The sequence below is a fragment of the Zootoca vivipara genome, chromosome 3 (assembly GCF_963506605.1).
Source record: "Zootoca vivipara chromosome 3, rZooViv1.1, whole genome shotgun sequence".
Lineage (NCBI taxonomy): Eukaryota > Metazoa > Chordata > Lepidosauria > Squamata > Lacertidae > Zootoca > Zootoca vivipara.
In genome coordinates, this window is record NC_083278.1 from 103,388,316 (window position 1) to 103,408,996 (window position 20,681).

Here is a 20,681-nt window from a genome sequence, read left to right on the forward strand (position 1 = left end):
TAGGCTGCCTTCGCTGCCAGTGTGCTCCCTCCTAGGAGCTGTCCTCCACAGAAACACACCCCAGAGAGAGAGAGAGAGAGAGAGAGAGAGAGAGAGAGAGAGAGAGAGAGAGAGAGAGAGAGAGAGAGAGAGAGAGAGAGAGAGAGAGAGAGAGAGAGAGAGAGATCTTGCAAACTTGCATCTCAGACTGATGGCTCTAACATAGAAGCTTGGCTTGCTTTATTGCTGCTACTCAAAGACGATGAGTAGAAGCAACAGTCGCCTCTTCCCCATCACAGTCAAAAACTTGTGTGTGAGAGAGAAACAGGATGGCTTAAAAAAAAAATCAAAGTGGCCCATAATTTAGGATATTATTTAGATATATAACCTGCCCTCCCAAGCCAAGAGCTCACACTAAACATTAGCGTTTAAGTAGTCAGGCTCAGTAGGTGCCACTCATGTTTTCTTTAATAGGTTGGAGATTCTTGTTTGTTTTGGCTAGCAAGGGTTATTATTATTTTGCATTCATATGCCATTTGACAAAATTAGCTCAGCAGTCCTTACGGCAACCTTGTAAGGTAGGCCAGGATCATTCTCTGCAGTATTAATCTGCTGCTAAGGGCCAAAGTACACATGACATTATTCATAGTGGGTTGCTTTTGTTTTGTTTAAGTGAGCTCAAGCTTTTTTATTTTGGAAGGGAAGCAGCCTTGGAGTGCCCCAGTCAGGATCAGACCACAGCATCCGTTTCCCCACCTCACCTTCAGATTTGACATTTGTCCCTGAAGCGGGTGTCAAACTGACACTTGTTCAGACTTTCGCTTCTTCCCGCCAACAATATCTCTGGCACTGGGGGGAAAGGGGCCTCTTGCCCCACAGACATCACTGGATGGTCATAGTAATGGGCAGGCTAGATTCAGAAGTGCATGGAGCAATAGACTCACCTTTGTATACTGAGCTATATTCCACCCATGCAAAAAAGAATTCAGAGGTTTTTGCACATAAAAGGTAAAGGTTAAGTCCAGTCAAAGGTGACTATGGGATTCCGGCGCTCATCTCGTTTTCAGGCCGAGGGAGCCGGCGTTTGTCCACAGACAGCTTTCCGGGTTATGTGGCCTGCATGACTAAACCGCTTCTGGTGCAACGAGACACCATGACAGAAACCACAGCGCATGGAAACACTGTTTACCTTCCCGCCGCAGTGGTACCTATTTATCTACTTGTACTGGCATGATTTCAAATTGCTAGGTTAGCAGGAGCTGGGACAGAGCAATGGAAGCTCACCCCGTTGAGGGGATTCGAACCGCCAACCTTCCAGTCGGCAAGCCCAAGAGGCTCAGTGGTTTAGACCACACACACACAAACAAACACACACCTCTCAAGGACACATTCGTGGCGAAAACACTCAAGAAGTGTGTGGCTTCTGGGAAGCTGTGTAGATCCCCTTTGGCCCATAGGTCTAAGGTTCTGCACCCCTGACCTAGTGTGTCCTCAAGGTGAACATGGTGGGCAGGGGAGTTGGCTGGAGTCCAGGACATGCTGTGTCACCACTCCCTGTGGATATGCTGCAACATTTTGTCGCCGCCATCCCCCAACCTTCTTGCACAAAACAAAATCCTGATAATTTGTGTGGGCAAAATTGTCGAGGATTCCCAAAGCACAAGACCCCACTATCAAGATTTTAATAAGTGTCTGATTGCAACGATTAAGAAAAGTATTAATTTATCCTGACCTCTAGCACCATCTGCTGTAGAAACAGTTAAAAGCGCCACCAGAGTTAAAGCGAAAGCCATAGATCCGGTAAAGAAAATGGGGGCCCCCCCCTTAGGACGAAAGAGAAATACATTTGCCTTTTTTTTTTAACCTTTACATATCCAGTGAAGAGGTATTACCTCTGGCAAGGAAACATAGGTACTTTGGAACATAGGTTTCTTTCGTATCCTGGTTCACACTACTGGTCCATATAGTTTAGTATTGTCTGCACATACTGGCAGCAGCTCTCTGGGGTTTGGGGTAAGGCCCTCTTCCTGTCCTCCCAGGAGACACTGGGGACTGAACTCGCAACCTTCTGCATGCAAAGCGGATGCTCTGTAATTCACCTGCGACCCCTTCAGAGCAGGCAAAGCTGCATTATATGTTGTAGCATTGACGTCTGGTGCCACTCTTATCAGGATAAATTAGTGGAAGTAGGGGGAAAAATCACCCTCCTCACTAGCTTTGAAGTGTGAACTGCAAATTACTCGGAAGATGCAGTTTGGAGACTGGCTGCTTTAAAACATAGTATTAGAAAGATTCTTTTGTTTCTATCTGCCATCACTAAGGAAAGAAAACCGTATGTGATTTATACTAAGATCTTAAGGTATGGTATCATCCAGGGTCCTGCAACATCTGGGGCCCCCCACAGGATGCCAATTCCTGTTCTAGCTGAAACAGCTTAACGAAAAATGAGATTCCAGCTAACATCAGGAGGAAATTTTTGACGGCAAGAGCTGTTTGACCATGGAAGGTTCTCCCTCAGAGGTTATACAGTGGTGCCTCACTAGACGAATTTAATTCGTTCCACGGGTCTATTCTTATAACGAAAAATTTGTCTAGCGAATCCCATAGGAATGCATTGATTTTTTTTTTTAAAAAAATTGCCCATAGGAACGCATTAATTGAATTTCAATGCATTCCTATGGGAAACCGTGATTCGCTAGACGAATTTTTCGTAAAACGAATTTCTCTAGCGAGGCAACCTCCGCTAGAAAAATCCTTTCTTTAAGCGAAAATTTTGTCTTACGGGGCATTTGTTAAGCGAGGCACCACTGTATGTATTTCTTCCTTGGAGGTTTTTAAGCAGAGTTTGGGTGGCCATCTGTCATGGATGCTTTAGTTGAGATTCCTGCATTGCAGGGGGTTGGCTGCGATGGCGCTCGGGAGTTCCTTCAAACTCAACAATTCTATGAATTCCTCTCCCATTCCACTGTGCGTTATAGGAAATATACAAACTTTGCTAGCATTTCAGATCCTCGCTCCTTGCCCCATGCTGGGCGATTGTGGTACATGCTCCCAACAATACATCCCTAGAACAGGAGTAGCTAACAGGGTGCCATTGGACTACAGTTCCCACCTGCCCCTGCTAGCATCGCAATGGTGGAGTATGATGGAAGTTGTAGTCCAGTAAAAAGGTAAAAGGTAAAGGACCCCAGGGCGGTTAAGTCCAGTCAAAGGTGACTATGGGGTGGTGGTGCTCATCTCGCTTTCAGGCAGAGGGAGCCAGTGTTTGTCCACAGACAGCTTTCTGGGTCATGTGGCCAGCATGACTAAACTGTTCCTGGCGCAACGGAAACCGTGACAGAAGCCAGAGAGCATGGAAACGCTGTTTACCTTCCCGCTGCAGCAGTACTTATTTATCTACTTGTACCGGCATGCTTTTGAACTGCTAGGTTGGCAGGAGATGCGACAGAGCAATGGGAACTCACCTGACCTTCCGATCGGCAAGCCCAAGAGGCTCAGTGGTTTAGACCACAGCACCACCCACTGTCCAGTCTAGATGTCCAGTAACATCTAGAGAGAACCACCACGTTCACCATCCCTGCTCTAGAGAGATAAACCGTCTTCTTAACTACAAGATGCAACCACTGTGCTTCCTAATGTTCAAAGCACTTTGTATCTTACTTCAGTAAAACTTGCAACCACCCTGTAAGACAGATCACTGTTATCATCTCCATGCTTTAGATGGGACAGGTCTTCTAGTGAATTCATGGCAGAGGCAAGCTTTGAATGAGGGATATTCTAGCTCACACTTGTAGTCATTGTACTGTCTTCCTTTGCAGAAGCAACCTCAACCCTTGCTAGAGGTAGGAAGTGCCTTATACTGTCTAGCTCCCACTGACTGGGAGAGGATCCCCAGGGTTTCAGGTAGGGGATATTCCCAGCCCCACCTGCAAATGCCGGCGATTGAACCTGGGGAACTTCTGCATTCAATGCAAATCCTCTACCATTCAACTACCATGGTACCTCGGTTCTCAAACGCCTTGGTACTCAAATGCCTTGGTTCCCAAATGCTGAAAACCTGGAAGTAAGTGTTCCGGTTTTTGAATGTTTTTTTGGAAGCCTGGTGTGGCTATTGGCTATTGTTTCCGGGGCGCATGCACCAATCAGAAGCTGCGCCTTGGTTTTCGAACATTTCGGAAGTCAAGCAGACTTCCGGAACGGATTAAGTTTGAGAACCAAGTTACCACTGTACAGCCCTTTCCTTGCTATTTAAAAAGAAAACAGGATTGCCATATATCCCCTTTTTCATTTTCATGGGTAAAGTCATCATAGCGATCCCTTGTTAAAAGCAGAAGTCGGCAAATGTGTCCTCTTTTTTGCTCTTCAAAATATGGCAACCCTAATATGTTAACACCATGTCTAGTGAAGATAATACAGAAGTTGTGGAAGGAGCCAGATGACAATCTGTAGGCAAAGCCATATCATAGTGAACAGGGGGGGGGGGAGAGAGAGAGAGAGAAAGAGAAAGAGGAGCAAATGAAAGAGACCGTCCTAATGGGGGTGTTGTTTATTAAAATATAATCTCTATAAAGATACCGTATTATACAAAACAGAGAGATAGAACATTCTATTAATCACATGCTGTACACAGGGCTTGGAGAAGTTGCTACACAAGGCTGGCTTTGCACGACGAGAGCAAGAGAAGTCCATTCAGAACTTTTCTGGCCGAGAAGAGACTGCAGCTCATCGGGAAGTCCTGCTCCTTCTTTCACAGCAGAATCTCAGAGTCCTCCAAAGAGTCGTCCGCGTACAGTAGTTCACCGGCTAACGTGCTCCCGACAGGAAGGGTGCTAGCTTGAGACCATAGCAGCCCGTTCTGTGAGGGTGTGTGCTGCAGCAAAGGGGTATCTTCCTCTTCTGTTCTCCTCTGGCTGCTGAGGTGCTCTTCGGTGGCCCCGCTCAAAATGTATCTGTCCCCCATCCCATTGCTGTCATGGACGTCCACGGTGACCACAGTGGTCTCTGGTTTTTGGGAACAGGACTCTATGATGTGGTTAGGGTCAAGGTCCGTGTCTATCCGGGGAAACTCGGAGTCTTCTGTCAGCTCTTCCACACTGTCCTCCATCAGGCTGGTGTTAATATAAATTACGTCCTCGGGTTCGCTGAGGGCGGGCAAACTTTCCGACAGCTTCTCCAGGTGAAGCTTGAGTTCGGAGAAGACGGGCCGCTCTGTGGGATCTGTCCTCCAACAAGAGTACATTATTTCGTACCTGAGGTAAAAAGGGACAGGGTGGAGTGAATGACATTTTGTTTGCTTGACAAAAATCTTCCTGGTGGGGCTTACAACTTTTAAAGCAATTAAAAAACTCAATGCGGTTTCACTAGAACAGCAGCAGTAAAAACACTGCAAATACACCTGTGCCTTGGGAACAATGCTGTGGAGTGGAGAGAACAATGGAGGCTCTCTCTCTAATCCAGAGTTTCCCAAACTTGGGTCTGCAGCTGTTTTTGAACTGCAATTCCCATCCTCCTTGACCACTGGTCCTGCTAGCTTAAGGATGATGGGAATTGTAGTCCAACTGGAGGCTCAAGTTTGAGAAACCCTGTTCTAATCAGTCATAAATTATGGTTGTTGATGTTGACGTGGGGCAGGAAGGAAGGGAGCCGCGATCCCTGGATGGGATCCAGTTGCTGTTGTTTTGTCTGAGCTGAGGTGATGCAGCCACCTGCTGAGGCTAAGGCAGGCATGTCAAACCTGCGGCCCTCCAGATGTTTTGGCCTACAACTCCCATGATCCCTAGCTAGCAGGACCAGTGGTTGGGGAAGATGGGAATTGTAGTCCAAAACATCTGGAGGGCCGCAGGTTTGACATGCCTGGGCTAAGGAGTTTTTTGCTTGGCCAGTGCTTGATTGGGAGTCCCAGGTGCACTGCCTTTGAGTTCCATGAAAGAAGGAAGGTGGAAGACAAATAAAATAGCCCTGGGAGTGGTTTTTAATTTTACTTGTGTGTGTACTGGAGAGGAATTCTCGTTATTATTTATTAGATTCCTTCACCATGAAGACCCTCCAATGTATCTTTCCTTCACCATGAAGACCCTCCAATGTAGTGGAGCAGGAGATGTTATAAGGAGGAGGAGCTATAGCAGAATGATCTCCTTGAGCTGCATTTTGAGGACCAGTGGGTGGCGCTGTGGGTTAAACCACTGAGCCTAGGGCTTGCTGATCAGAAGGTCGGCGGTTCGAATCCCCGTGACGGGGTGAGCTCCCGTTGCTCGGTCCCAGCTCCTGCCAACCTAGCAGTTCGAAAGCACGTCAAAATGCAAGTAGATAAATAGGAACCGCTACAGCGGGAAGGTAAACGGCGTTTCTGTGTGCTGCTCTGGTTCGCCAGAAGCGGCTTAGTCATGCTAGCCACATGACTCGGAAGCTGTACGCCGGCTCCCTCAGCCTATAGAGCGAGATGAGCGCCACAACCCCAGAGTCGTCCGCGACTGGACTTAATGGTCAGGGGTCCCTTTACCTTTACCGTATATGTATGGTGCATAATACTCAGAAACATACAGGAGACAGAGCATTCACAAATGCTGGAAATTGGGCGTGGTGGGGAAGGTCAAGCAAAGAAACAAACAGACCTCAGAGCTTCCAGCTTCCCAAGCTGGAAGACTGCAGCGGTGACAACTGTCTTGAGCAAACCATGGTGTTTTGTACTACTGCAGACTCTCAGCCAACTTACTGGGAAGGGCTGTATGTAGCTCAGTGGCAGAGCATCTGCTTTGAATGGAGAAGGTCCCAGGTTCAATCCCCAGGAAGGGGTAGTTCAGACCCCTGTCTATAACCCTGGAGAGCCACTGCGAGTGAGCACAAAAAATGCTATACTGGACCAATGGTCTCTGTATAAGGGAGCTCCCTATGTACTTCCTATGTGTTATTACTGCAGTGAGATAAAATACTTACAACTCGTCTAAGCAGCCTTCTGGCTGCTTCAGCCTGTGCCCATGAAGGAGGTAGTCGTAAATTTCATGGTTCTGCACTCCTGGGTACGGAGTCATCCCTCGGGTCGCTATCTCCCACATTGTAACACCGAAAGCCCACTGCAGGGAACACAGAGATAAACATATATTTAGATAGGCGTTACTGAATACCTTGGGAAAGATAATCTCCTACAGTGCAACCCTAAACACACTTGCCTGGGAATAAATCTCACTGAACTTAGTGAGACGGATGCCCAAGTAAGCCAGGATTGGGCTCTGTTCCCTCATACATTGTTTGAAAATTCTACTTGTGATATTCCCCAAAGTGTTTGGTACAAATGTAGTGAAGCTCACATTTTGAGGGGGGGAGGGTTTTTTTTTTGCAAGTTTTGTCAACTTCATTAGATGCAGTTTTGCTGCAGCAGAACTAGCTGCGCAGGCAAGTTGTCAAAACTGACACGAGTATATAAGGGCTACTTTTTCAGTTCAAATGAATGGATAGATGTTGCATGAATTTCTCATTTTCCCCAATCTCATACAGTATAATAAATTATTATTATTCCTGTGAAAGATTTATGGATGATAAAGTAAAGACCCCTTCACCGTCTGTTTAACTCGTTGCTTGTTTTCCTTCTCTTCCTGTTTTGTGGGATGAAGGGTTTTGTTGGGATGGTATGTAATGAATTTTAACATTTTTAATTATTGTTGTGTTGATATTTGTGTACAGGCATGGTCCTCACAATAAACGGTGTTGTTGTTGTTGTTGTTGTTGTTGTTGTTGTTGTTGTATTCCTGTGGAACACCCTCTCACCAGATGTCAAAGAGAAAAAAACTACCAGACTTTTAGAAGACATCTGAAGGCAGCCCTGTTTAGGGAAGCTTTTAATGTTTAATAGATAATTGTATTTTAATGTTCTGTTGGAAGCCGCCGAGAGTGGCTGGGGAAACCCAGCCAGATAGGCGGGGTATAAATAATAAATTATTATTATTATTAGTAGTAGTATTCAGTTTGCTACATTTTCCGCACCAGTTTGTGAATTTCAGGGTGCATTTAACCTATTATACCGTACACTTTCGGGGACTAACTGCTCCAAATACAACACATTTGTGTATATTATTTCCACCAATATATTCATTTTTATGCATGCATTCCCCTGATATATACCTTCTTTGGGTGACAGGAGTGGAGGCGTGCATTGCAAAATTCGGACAAAGGCAACTTTTGAAGAACTGCTGCGTTCCATTTCGCATAATGTTTCAGGAAGCCTGAATTACATTGGTGTGCATTAAAATGCAAACCAAACTGAATGTCCCTCCCATTACTTACCACGTCACTTTTTGTCGTGTAGACGCGGTCGGCAAGACTTTCTATCGCAATCCACTTCACGGGCATCTTTGCGATGCGCCCCTGCCGGTAATAATCACCACTGTAAATCTTCTTGGATAAGCCAAAGTCTGCCACACACACGGTCATGTCGTCCCGTAACCTGCCCATAGATTAATACGAAGTAGCATTAATAAAAATTCATGTGAAAAGGACAAAGGCTACTGAAATATGTAATATTATGTGCAGGCTTCTGGGAAAGACAAAAAGCATGATGTAACTTTGAAACCCATGTGGCCCTTCCCACACGGAACCCCTGGGAAAATGAAGACCTATTAAGGGATTAGGGATCTCTAATAAGACAGTTCACAGCATTCTCACAAAACCACAACCCCTGGGAAAACCCTTGAGGGTTAAATTAGACCTTTAATTTTATAGCTTGGATGCACCTTTTAAGTGACTCATGAACACTTCCAAAATAATAATTTGCACTGATGGGAGGTCTCCTGACACAATTCCCATCAATCTACCCATATATTATTATCATGCTGATGCTCCATTGTTTGCCTTTTTTAATTCCTATGTTCTGAATTTATGTTTTATTTTGCGAATTGATGGAAACCACCCTGAGATCACATTTACACAGTCAAAGGCTATCTACAAATTGGAGAAAACAAAATAAAATAAATTGCACAGGTCCATAGATAAAGATGTTCTGGATCCAGGCAGCGGCAGAAAATATAAGTTGTTTGTTTGAAAATATAAGTTGTTTCTTTTTCTTTTAAGCCCCAAACAAGCTGGAATTGTTGGGTGAGGCCTGCTAAGATCTTTTATTGCTGCCTCAACAAATCGCTAGACAGCAGTCTGAATAGCTAGGAAAACCTGGGCTAGACCTGATCCAGATTCTGGCACATTTTGGGCACATCTTTTTATTTGAAACATTTATTCCTTGCAGTTCAGCCAAAAAGGGCTCCCAGAGAGGCTTGCATAAGATCAGGGACAGTCCATGCCTGCTGGCTTACAGTCTGAAATAAATTTCACAGAAGAAAACAGGGGTACAGAAAAGAGAGGAAAACAAGCAAACTCTGGCACCAGTTCTTAAAGTCACATGACCAGCTTGAATGGAAATAGTTTAGGAAGTGGAGGCCACTTCCCACCATGTTTTTCCTCTGCTTGCTTTCCCCCAACTACTTCCCTCAAGTCAAGGTCTGCAGTGGTTTGGAGAGAAGAGGTCAGGGAAATGAAAATCACTCGTTTACGCTTCTAAATCATAACCCACTTCCCAGCATCACTTTTCACCAGTTTGGTGCCAACCCAGATTCTCAGATCTGGGCTCTGCAACTGGTTGATCTAGGACAGCCCACAGAAAATTTGCAAACTTGGGAGAAGGATTCTTCTTTAATGTGCAATTTTTCTAAATGCAGGGAGCCTTTTTGCCTCTGATAGAACATTCAAATCTGAATGTTCCCCGCGACTGCAGACTGAAGTTCCAGCATGATTATTCTGAATCTGCTCCTAAAAAAAAAATATGTTCCAAAATTCTGAAATAAAGTAGTTTCTGCTCGACTTTTGCTCAAAGCTGCAGATTCAGAGCAAGATTAACATGCGCTTTTCATTCCTCTTTTTGGAGCGGCAAACCCAGAAAGAAGACTGAAGCTGGACTCTTTTATTAAGAGTCGAGGGAAGGAACGTAGAGACTCACATGCAGTTTCGAGCAGCCAGGTCTCTGTGGAGGAAATGCCTGTTGCTGAGGTATTCCATTCCTAGAGCAATATGGATCATAAACTTCAACAAAGTCTGCAGTGGTACATACTGGGAACGAGGAGGAGAGAAGAAGAAAATTGTAATGAATTCAACGTATTGTTAACAAACAACAACAACAACAACAGTAATGAAAATGAACAAACCTCCATTTTTAATCAGATTTAAGGCTCTTTACAAGGATAAAAGAAAACCCATTCAAGAGCAACCAAAACACATTTCCCCAAACATTTCCTAGGACAAGGCTGCCCCTTCAAATGTTCCTGGATTCCAATTTCTATCAGTCTGGCCAGCATGAATTTTCTTAATTCCTTACCTATCAATCTATCAGGTACTTATCTATCTATATATTCCATTTATACCCCACCTTTCCTCCAAGGAGCTCAAGGTGGCATACATGGTTCTTAGTCTCCCCTTTTTATTTTCACAACAACCCTGTGAGGTTAAGCTGAGGGACAGTAACCAGCCAAGGTCACCCGGTGAGCTTTGAGGCTGAGCAGGGACTAGAACCCTCCTCTCCCAGGTCTTAGTCCGATGTTCTAACCACTACACCACACTGGATCTCAGTGAACGGACGACAAAATATATCTCAGGGTTCCTTGCACAACAGAAAACCTCTTCCCCAGCCAGCTCCTCACTGACCCTGTACATGCCCCTTCGGAGCTGGGCTCTAGTAAATGATAAAATGAAATGGATCCTACTCCTTTTAGAAGAGGGAGAAATGTAGCCCCCATTTTCCATTCCAGCACAACAGCGGGCAGGATAAAGCTCTCTTTGACGGTTCCCAATTACATGCAAAGACATCATTTAATTTTCCACTTGTTTGCAGCTCATGCAGATTCATACGCTTAGTTATGAACAACTCCTTTGTTTACAGCGGCTGGACAGAATCACCATTTGTTTATAGCAGGGTTCATTTCCTCCCCGTATTTTCTTTAGTGAAATAAATACGAGAAATCAAATTATCACAAAAAAGAGCACCGTCAGCTATTGCGACAATTTGCTTTCCACTGAAAGGCCCTTCAGTGTGTTGTCCTGTTTCAATAGGACTCCTTTGTGAAAACAACAGAACTGCTTTCGCCACAAAACGTGGGACGGCCATCTCTTCCAGAGACCTTGTCTCCAGAACAATTAAAGCCTTTCTCTACTGTTCCAGTACAAGGCTAAGAGTCCATCCATGTGTGACACCAACAAGGAGGACAACAGCCTGGTCACTTACAGGAACAATTCTCCAGAAAGCTGTCATATTTCTTGCAACTGGACTTTAGCATCAGTGGGGTTTTGAACAGACATCAGATTTCCTTCGGTCTGGCAAGATGGTGGCCTTTATATCTCGCCAAGTGCGACATAACTAGGCAACACTCAAAGGTCAGGATTCAGTAGCTCAGCAGATGCACACAAGAAGAATGAATAAAGTCCCAGCCCGTTCCAAACCAAGTGATCCAAATACTTGATCTGCCTGGCAAAAGTACTCATTCACTTAAATTTCCAGAGTGCAACATCCCAAGACAACTGCCATGTTCAAATATATAAAAGGATGTCATATAGAGGAGGGAGAAAGGTTGTTTTCTGCTGCTCCAGAGAAGCGGACGCGGAGCAATGGATTCAAACTACAAGAAAGAAGATTCCACCTAAACATTAGGAAGAACTTCCTGACAGTAAGAGCTGTTCGGCAGTGGAATTTGCTGCCAAGGAGTGTGGTGGAGTCTCCTTCTTTGGAGGTCTTTAAGCAGAGGCTTGACAGGCATATGTCAAGAATGCTTTGATGGTGTTTCCTGCTCAGCAGGGGGTTGGACTGGATGGCCCTTGTGGTCTCTTCCAGCTCTACGATTCTATGATTCTAGGTGAGAAGAGGTTCATGGGCCAGTCTACCTTTATCCCACATTGTCCCCCACACTGATGCCTTCATGAACCTTTCTTGCCACTTTATTTCCAAATGAGATCCCTCCAGTTATTGAATTTGGCCGCTGAACCTTTGATGGAGCCCTTGTCCACCCTTAGGGCCCCAGATGTTGTTGGACTACAAGAGCCATCGTCCTTAAGTCAGCATGGTTAATGGTCAGGGATGATGGGAGTTGTAGTCCAACAACATCTGGGGACCCAAGGATGGGGAAGGTTGTTTTATAGGATACATTATTCTGGTGTGGCTGTGCCTTCAGCTCCTGTGCAGGTGCAGTCATGTGAGTACAGGCAGGTGACTAACAGGGGATTCAGAATAGCAGCCTGCGGAAACTTTCCTGGAAATAAGCTGCACTGAACCATACCTGCCAAGTTGCTGTCGGAGAAATAAGGGACCGGCCGGAAGTAGCAGACCGGAAGTAGTGCTGCCGCCATTTTGGAACTGGGTGGAGCATGCTCAGAAGTGACTTTTGATGCTGCTTTGCCCAATTCCAAAATGGCCGCCGCGCCAGAAGTCGCACTGCAGCCATTTTGGAACTGGGCAGAGCAGCATCAAAAGTCGCTTCTGAGCATGCTCCGCCCAGTTCCAAAATGGCCACCGCGCCAGAATAAACCGGGAAAAAACAAAAAAATCCATTTTTTCAGCTAGGAACAGCTGGAAAAACGGGGATTTCCCGGGGAATATGGGAGACTTGGCAGCTATGCACTGAACACAGTGGAACTTTGAGAGTGAACATACATAGGTTTGCACTGCCTATCACTTAAAGATTTTCATTTCTTCAAACCCCCCCCCCCTTTTTTACATGGAACCACAGACAACTTGTATTTTTCTCTCCTCAAAACAGTTTTGCTTTCTGTGTGGCACAGCATGCCTGTTGTTTTCTCAGCTTCAGAAAAGCAATACTAAAAATAAACTGAAATGGCATAGCAGGATTCAGATCAAGCCTCTAAATGTTTTCCTTCACTGGGCAGTGTTGCCGGATGAGGCCCTCCTCATTTCTTAGGAGGAGGAAGCAGGGGTTTTGTTCTCTCTTGCAATACAAAGCAGTACAACCTTTCCTCGGGAGGTGGCTGGACTCTCGTTCCTTGGAGGTTTTTAAGCAGAGGTTGGAAGACCATCTGTCTTGGCTGCTTTAGTTGAAATTCCTGAATTGCAGGGGGTTAAACTAGATGACCCTTGGAGTTCTTTCCAACTCTACGGTTCTATGATTCTATGAGCAATACAAGCCTCTATTATCACATTTCTAGACAGACTCCCAGTCTTCTGCTCTACTAACAAGGCGATTCTCTCCCAAATAATTGATTACCTGTGGGCCCATTCCAAGCCTTGAGCGAAGGAGGAAGCTATGCAAATCTCCATATTTCATGAATGGGAGAATCACCATGGGTTTGGGGACCTGCTGAGAACTTGGTTCTATACACACACCTAGAAGGGATGGAAGTAAAATCAGCACAGCACTTTCATTCAACAAATGTCTGCTGGGAAACTTGAATGAGGGATTGGTCCAGCAGAACTTCACCCCAGGGAATCCCAAGGCATCTATCTGGTGAAAATGGGGAGTGGGGGGGCTCTGCTTCACCTTCCTGCAACTCATGATAGTATCTTGGGGGGGAGAGCATCTTGGGGTGCCTGGAAGCCTGTGAAGGGGTGAGGATGCACTGCCTCATTACATTGCTGGCACATCCCCCTCCGCCTGCGTAAGGGAGAAGGCAAGGGGCTTTAATCTCTGCTCATCAGATTATGAGCAGGGATTAAATCCTGAGCATGGTTTGGGGGGAAATGGCCTGGTGGACCAAACTGAGCATCCCTCCTCACCCCGGCCAAAGATGTTCCCCACCCCTGATTTATCAGACAAAATAGCTACTACTAAGGCCTCAGCGGAGGTAGTGACACACACAAACACACCGGCCTTGTGCTATGAATAAAATCTTGTCCCTGACAACTGCCACTTCTTGGTTGACCCACCCAGAAGTTTGATGACATTTGGATGATCGAAGTCTTTCATGCAAGCTGCTTCTCTGAGGAACTCTTCGATTTCTCGCTGGGAAAAGCTGTCCACTGAAAAATTGCAAGAAAAGGGAAAAAATGCTTATTACAAAAGGTAACACCCCTTTACCCATTCTTTTAAAAAGTGTTCATCTCATCACCTTCTTTGTACCAATACAGTTTAGTTGTGAGCAAGGGGGAGATTAAAAAAGGAACCAATCCGTGTGCAGGAAAAGGTTTCTGGGATGTTGGGGAACAGAGACGATGTCTTTTGTGCTCTGGCCTCCATTTTAGCTTCATCTCTTTTCTATCCAAGCAGCTTTTCCTAATGTATTTTCTGTGCTGTAACTTCACATGTCTTGGGAACATGCACACAGGGAAGAAAACGTTGCTTTTCGATTACTGCTTGTACTAATTTTACCCCGTGTTAAGTCCATACCTGTCAAGTTGCTGTCAGAGAAATAAGGGACCGGGCCGGAAATAGCAAACCGGAAGTAGCACTGACGCCATTTTGGAACTGGGCGGAGCATGCTCAGAAGTGACTTTTGATGCTGCTTTGCCCAGTTCCAAAATGGCCGCCGCGCCAGAAGTCGCACTGCAGCCATTTTGGAACTGGGCAGAGCAGCATCAAAAGTCGCTTCTGAGCATGCTCCGCCCAGTTCCAAAATGGCCACCGCGCCAGAATAAACCGGGGAAAAACAAAAAAAATCCGTTTTTTCAGCTAGGAACAGCTGGGAAAACGGGGATTTCCCGGGGAAAACGGGAGACTTGGCAGCTATGGTTAAGTCTTCTGTGCTGAGGTATGTAGACCATCAATCTCTCCATGTACAGTCATACCTCGACATCCGAACGCTTCAACTTCCGAAGGTTTCGACTTCCAAAGGTTTCGACTTCCAAAGTCGACAACCCCTGGAAGTCCTTTTGGCGCACGCATTCTGCACCTGCGCAGAAGCGCAAAATCGTGCTTCGTGCATGAACCGTAGCAGCGCTTCGACATCCGAAAACCTTGACTTACGGAGACGGCCACAGAATGGATCGTCTTCGTAAGTCGAGGTACCACTGTACTTGCTGGACTTCTTAAATCTAGAAGGATTTTCTATCATTTTCTTTTGTAGAGAAGCTCCACAGTACTGTCAAACCTCCCTCGCAACCAGTGCCGGATTTACGTATAAGCTAAACAAGCTATAGCTTAGGGATCCACTCCCTTGGGGGCCCCCAAAAAATTTAAAGGAAAAAAACCTGGATGTACATTTCCAAAATATAACATTAAAAAACAAATAAAACCTACATACAGCAACAGTGTTTTGTGTTCTGTAGGCTCCTATGATGTAGGTAATGGGCCCTGCCCGTATTTCACTATTAATATGCTTCTTCTTAATTGTATTTCAGTTCAACAATTACTTTGATAAAATACATATTTTGTTATGTGCAAATGGCTTTAGATACCTATTAGGTCCATAAATTACAGTGGTACACCGCAAGACGAATGCCCTGCAAGACGAATTTTTCGCAAGACGAATGCGTCTTGCGATCTGATGGTGACTCACAAGACGAATTCGTTTTGTGAAAAATCCGTCTTGCGAATCGCGGTTTCCCATAGAAATGCATTGAAATTTAATTAATGCATTCCTGTGGGCAAAAAAAGAAAAAAAGAAATTTCAATGCATTCCTATGGGAAACCGCGATTCGCAAGACGAATTTTTCGCAAAACGAATTGACTTGCGGAACTAATTAAATTTGTCTTGCGAGGCACCACTGTACCATATAGCATATATTCAACACAAAAAACAGTGACAATGTTGTTGACAAAGGACAGCTGGACATATAAATAGCCCCATTACCTTCAGTAGCTTAGGGCCTCATCAAACCTAAATCCGGCCCTGCTCGCAACACACCTAGGGGCATCGGAATGCTTCTTATAAAAAAATCAGAACAACTCTAGACCTACTAGATCTGCTGGTACTTACATTTCATAGTTTTCACAGCTACTTTCTGGGTAGTTCCATCAGGATTGCTGAGATTCCCTTCCATGACTGATCCAAACTCCCCTAGATGAAGAAGGGGGAAAAACACCTTGCATTTATATCTGTCCCACACTTAGAAATAGTTAATCAGCTTTATTGGGCTTTCTTAAGTAATGTTTCATTCTGGATGGTTTTATTTGATGTTTTAAAATATATGTTGCACACTGCTTTGAGATTTTAAAATTAAAAATATAAAACGGTACAGAAATGAAAAGAAATGAGAAAAGTGGGAAGAATGGGATACAAAAACTTATGGAATATGCAGAAATGGCAGAAATATGCAGAAACTTACCGGAAGAACAATAAATCAAGATAACAAACTTCTAATGAAAGAATGGAAATGGTTTATTGAATAATTGTAGATAAATTGCAAACAGATTAAAAACATTGGCAGGATTATTGTAATAACCTGCAGTTTCATATTTATTTAATGTAGATAATTAAATGAGCAAATTAAATGAATTTGGATATGCAGAAGATATTTAAAAATAAATTTAAGGAACCACAGAGGGGGAAGGATGTCAAACTTTGAAATGTTAAATCGATTGTAAAACTAATGAAATGTATAAACTTGAAAATTACAAATAAAAACTTTTTTTAAAAAAGAAAGAAATGAAATAATGAAATGAAATGAAATAATGAAATGATGATAATGATAATGATAATGAATATAATGATGATGATGATGATGTAGCATTTCCTGAGAGTTGATGTGGGCACTACAGTGGTACCTCGCAAGACGAATGCCCTGCAAGACGAATTTCTGATGGTGACTCGCAAGATGCATTCGTTTTGCGAAAAATTCGTCTTGCGAATCGCTGTTTCCCATAGGAATGCATTGAAATTTAATTAATGCGTTCCTATGGGCAAAGAAAAAGAAATTTCAATGCATTCCTATGGGAAACCGCGATTCGCAAGACGAATTTTTCACAAAATGAATTGAATCGCGGAACGAATTAAATTCGTCTTGCAAGGCACCACTGTACTGTGTTTTCCCAGGGAGCAAGTCTGGTCTTGTAGATGCTAAGGGAGCCAGATTTCACCTTGCCCAGCAGAGGGCAAGCAGGAGCTTCCTCCTGCCAGTCTGGGGAGCAGAAGGACTCACTCAGGGCATGCCATTCTTACCTTCTCCCAAGATCTTCCCCAGAGCCAGGTTGGTCCTAACAATCACAACATCCTGGAGTTTCTCCTGTAGCTCTTCGCTCACACCAAGGCTGCCCACTGCAAGAGAGGCCTTCTGATGAGTTGGGGGGGAAGGGAAATGGCATGCATTTGGATTCAAAAGCCTAAGGCATCTTTTTACTTTAACTTCAGCTTGGTCAACACCAAGCTGCAAAGTTACATAGTACAGCTTTTCCTTGACTACCCGTGTTTCTCATATTATAAGACACCGTCTTATATTTATTTTTCCTCAAAAAAAACACAGCATGGCTCATTTTCAGGGGATGTCTTATTTTTATTACGTATGGTACAGCAAGAAGCTTCGTCGGATCCGGCTCTGTTGGGCGGGGTGGGGGAAAGGCGAAGGAACGATCCTGCGCCTTTCCCCCACCACTGCCAAGCCCCATGCCGGTGGCAAGCGGCAGCGGGGGAAGACCTTCCCTCGCCGCCGCATCTTGCCTGCCTCCCCCGGCACGGAGCGCAACTTTGGAGGTCTCCGAAGTTGCGTTCAGTGCCGGCTTTTCGCGGCAAGACGCGACGGCGGGGGAAGGGGCGTCCGTCTGAGGCAGCCCGGAGATGCGGCTGCCTCGTGTTGGAGGCTTCGTGACTCCTCTTCGTGGCAGCAGCATCTTCCTTTTCCTCCCACCACAACCCGGTACGGCTTATTTTCGGGGTATGCCTTATATTTCACCAACCCTTGGAAACCCTGCCATGGCTTATTTTGTAGGTATGCCTTAAAATAGGAGAAACACGGTATTCTACTTCAGAGCAAGGGTGAATAATCTAGTGACTGGTTATATTTTCTCTTCCTTACAAAAAGAAAAAAGTAGAGTATCAGCAAGTGACTTACAAAACTTTAAGAGCATCTAGCATAACGTAGATAAAAGCTGTACGAAAAACTCATAAGGCAGGCAGCAGCAATGTACATATATATCTCCATCAATAAGCACCATCAACCGCCAAACGCTTGGGAGAAGACATACCTTTTACTTGACAACAAAAGGAGATTAATGATGGTGCTGGCGGGGGGGGAATCTCTCTAGGGGTCCTCCACAAGTGAGGAGCCATCACCGAGAAGGCCCTATCACTGCCACCCTCTGCGCCTCTACCTCAGAGAGGGCACCCAGAGGAGGGCCACAGATAAACCATTTTGATCCACCAAATGCATTAAAAAGGTTAAGGGGGCCCTGACCATTAGGTCCAGTCGTGACCGACTCTGGGGTTGCGGCGCTCATCTCACGTTATTGGCCGAGGGAGCCGCCGTACAGCTTCCAGGTCATGTGGCCAGCATGACAAAGCCACTTCTGGCAAACCAGAGCAGCGCACGGAAACGCCGTTTACCTTCCCGCTATTTATCTACTTGCACTCTGCACTGCTTTCAAACTGCTAGGTTGGCAGAAGCTGGGACCGAGCAACGGGAGCTCACCCCGTCGCAGGGATTCGAACCACCGACCTTGTGATCGGCAAGCCCTAGGCTCTGTGGTTTAACCCACAGCGCCACCTGCGTCCCTTGGTGCAAATGCATTACTGTTTATTAAAAAATATAAGAAACAAAACATTAAGCAGCTGTAGTGACACATCCAAAACTTACGTGTCAGTTCAATAGCTCTGCGGCCGTAGGACTTCTTTGCTCTGTAATTTACAGCCAGTTCTGACTCATCACTGCTGAAGGCGTACCTAGGAGCGGGTGGGTGGACAGAAAACACAACACTGTCATGGCACCGTAACAGTTCTCCCATCAGCCTGAATTCTTTGGAAAGCACGGGATTCACAGCTGCAAAACGAGGCCAGGGGGTCGTCACAGACAGGTGTTGGGCTCACAATGAATTTTTTTTTTAAAGGAAACGTCACTATTCTCATGTTTTTCCTTTGAACGGATTGACCAACACACTTGGTTCCATTACTTTATCTCGAATAGACTCCTGAATTAAACTTGACTATGAGAGAATGCTGAGTCACTCAGCTATTTTGGGGTGGGGTGGGGGGGCCGCGAAGCTATGTTGGTTATTCATTTCCTATTCCTATAACCATGCTCTTATGAATAACAATGTAAAACCCTATAAACTTTCACTTCCGTACACTGTTGTATTTTCCCTTCCTGGCTCGCAGTTCCAAGCTTCTCAAAAGAGAAACCGAGACCTTCTGAGCTGGAAGGGCCAAAGCGATTAACCTGAAAGCAATTAGCATGCATAGAAAAAGAAAGAAAGAAAGAAAGAAGGGGAGTAAGAATAATAAAATCATAGACGAGGGACAAAGCACAAAATAAGGGGTTTACCTTTTTCAAAAATCCTGCCCCTCACCCCCCCCAAAGAGGCTAGTCTTATTGTTTTTTAATATTTTGCGCTTTTAGTCTTTGAAATATGTTTTTATTTTATTTCAAATTATATTGTTTTACTGCTTTGTTGTTTGCTACTCTGTGTACCTTTGGGAGGAAGGCTGCTGCAGCAGCAGCAGCAGCAGCAGCAACAACAACAACAGCAACAACAACATTCACCCCAAGAAGGAAGTTTCCATCATCATCATCATCAACAACAACAACAACAACAACAACAACATTCACCCCAAGAAGGAAGTTTCCATCTAAACAGAACTAAGATAGTCATCTGTGCCATCCATATACAGTACCCAGCCAATGCAAACTTTCAGTTTCCTTACTTCCTCTACGGTAATATCCCAGATCAGCACAACAGAACACAAAAGACCAACATTTCACAATATCCGAGCTCAAATCACCCCAAGTGCCCTCCCAAAAGCTGTGGTTTTGGTGATGTGATGGAGCTTGGGAAGTGAGCAACTTGGAATGACACCACTCAAGTGTTGGGAGTTTTGCAAAGAAGGGTAATAAGTTTACTTTAAAGCCAAACTCAACAAGTGTTTTTAATGAAAGCTGGTGTAGCTCAGAGGTGTCTGAGGAATCGAAGACCCGTTAATATTTCTGCAGCAGGGTCCCAGCAAGGTCCAGCAACAACCCAATCGGCAGGGAAAGGGAGCCTTTCTACCCACTGCTAAGAAAGTCTTCTCACTTATCGAGTGAAAAGAGGAAAGTAAAAGGAAAGTAAAAGTCAGCCATTGAGTGAAAAGAGGAAAGTAAAAGGAAAGTAAAAGTCAGCCATTGAGGATTGACTCTTAGGGTCATCCTGGAGAAGGGACAACACCAAGAAGGAGTTATTCTGTGTGTTCCAAAGCGAAGCATTTAGGGACACCAAAAATATAAGGTGCTCCAGTTTATACAGAATGGTGTGCACGTTCCGTTGTGTGCAGTTGCACCTCAGGGAAAACACAACTTGCATTGCACCAAAGGAAGATATTGGAGCACCAAATCGTTCGCCCGCGTGAAGGGCAGCGCGTGGAGATCTGTACTGATTGCAATGCATCTCTAAATATTATTATTGCATAATTGTAGGATTATACTGTTGTCTTATGGGACGTGGGTGGCGCTGTGGGTTAAACCACTATGCTGCTTGGGCTTGCCGATTGAAAGGTTGGCGGTTCGAATCCCCACGACGGGGTGAGCTCCTGTTGTTCGGTCCCTGCTCCTGCCAACCTAGCAGTTTGAAAGCACATCAAAGTGCAAGTAGATAAATAGGTACCACGCC

The 20,681-nt window shown here is 44.9% G+C and overlaps 1 protein-coding gene across 2 annotated transcripts in view; it reads right to left on the reverse strand.

Moving 5' to 3' along the window:
* Positions 1 to 4,510: 4,510 nt before the first annotated feature.
* MERTK (MER proto-oncogene, tyrosine kinase) overlaps positions 4,511 to 20,681 on the reverse strand; it is a 55,421-nt gene continuing 39,250 nt past the window's right edge. For both annotated transcript variants that reach the window (XM_035111110.2, XM_035111109.2), the window contains exons 11-19: positions 18,677 to 18,762; positions 17,050 to 17,145; positions 15,868 to 15,948; positions 13,880 to 13,972; positions 13,221 to 13,339; positions 9,956 to 10,065; positions 8,257 to 8,416; positions 6,913 to 7,049; positions 4,511 to 5,228 (exon numbers count right to left, since the gene is read on the reverse strand). In XM_035111110.2, coding sequence (XP_034967001.2) covers positions 4,727 to 5,228; positions 6,913 to 7,049; positions 8,257 to 8,416; positions 9,956 to 10,065; positions 13,221 to 13,339; positions 13,880 to 13,972; positions 15,868 to 15,948; positions 17,050 to 17,145; positions 18,677 to 18,762 — 1,384 coding nt within the window. In that variant the 3' untranslated portion in view covers positions 4,511 to 4,726. The remainder of the gene's footprint in view (positions 5,229 to 6,912; positions 7,050 to 8,256; positions 8,417 to 9,955; positions 10,066 to 13,220; positions 13,340 to 13,879; positions 13,973 to 15,867; positions 15,949 to 17,049; positions 17,146 to 18,676; positions 18,763 to 20,681) is intronic.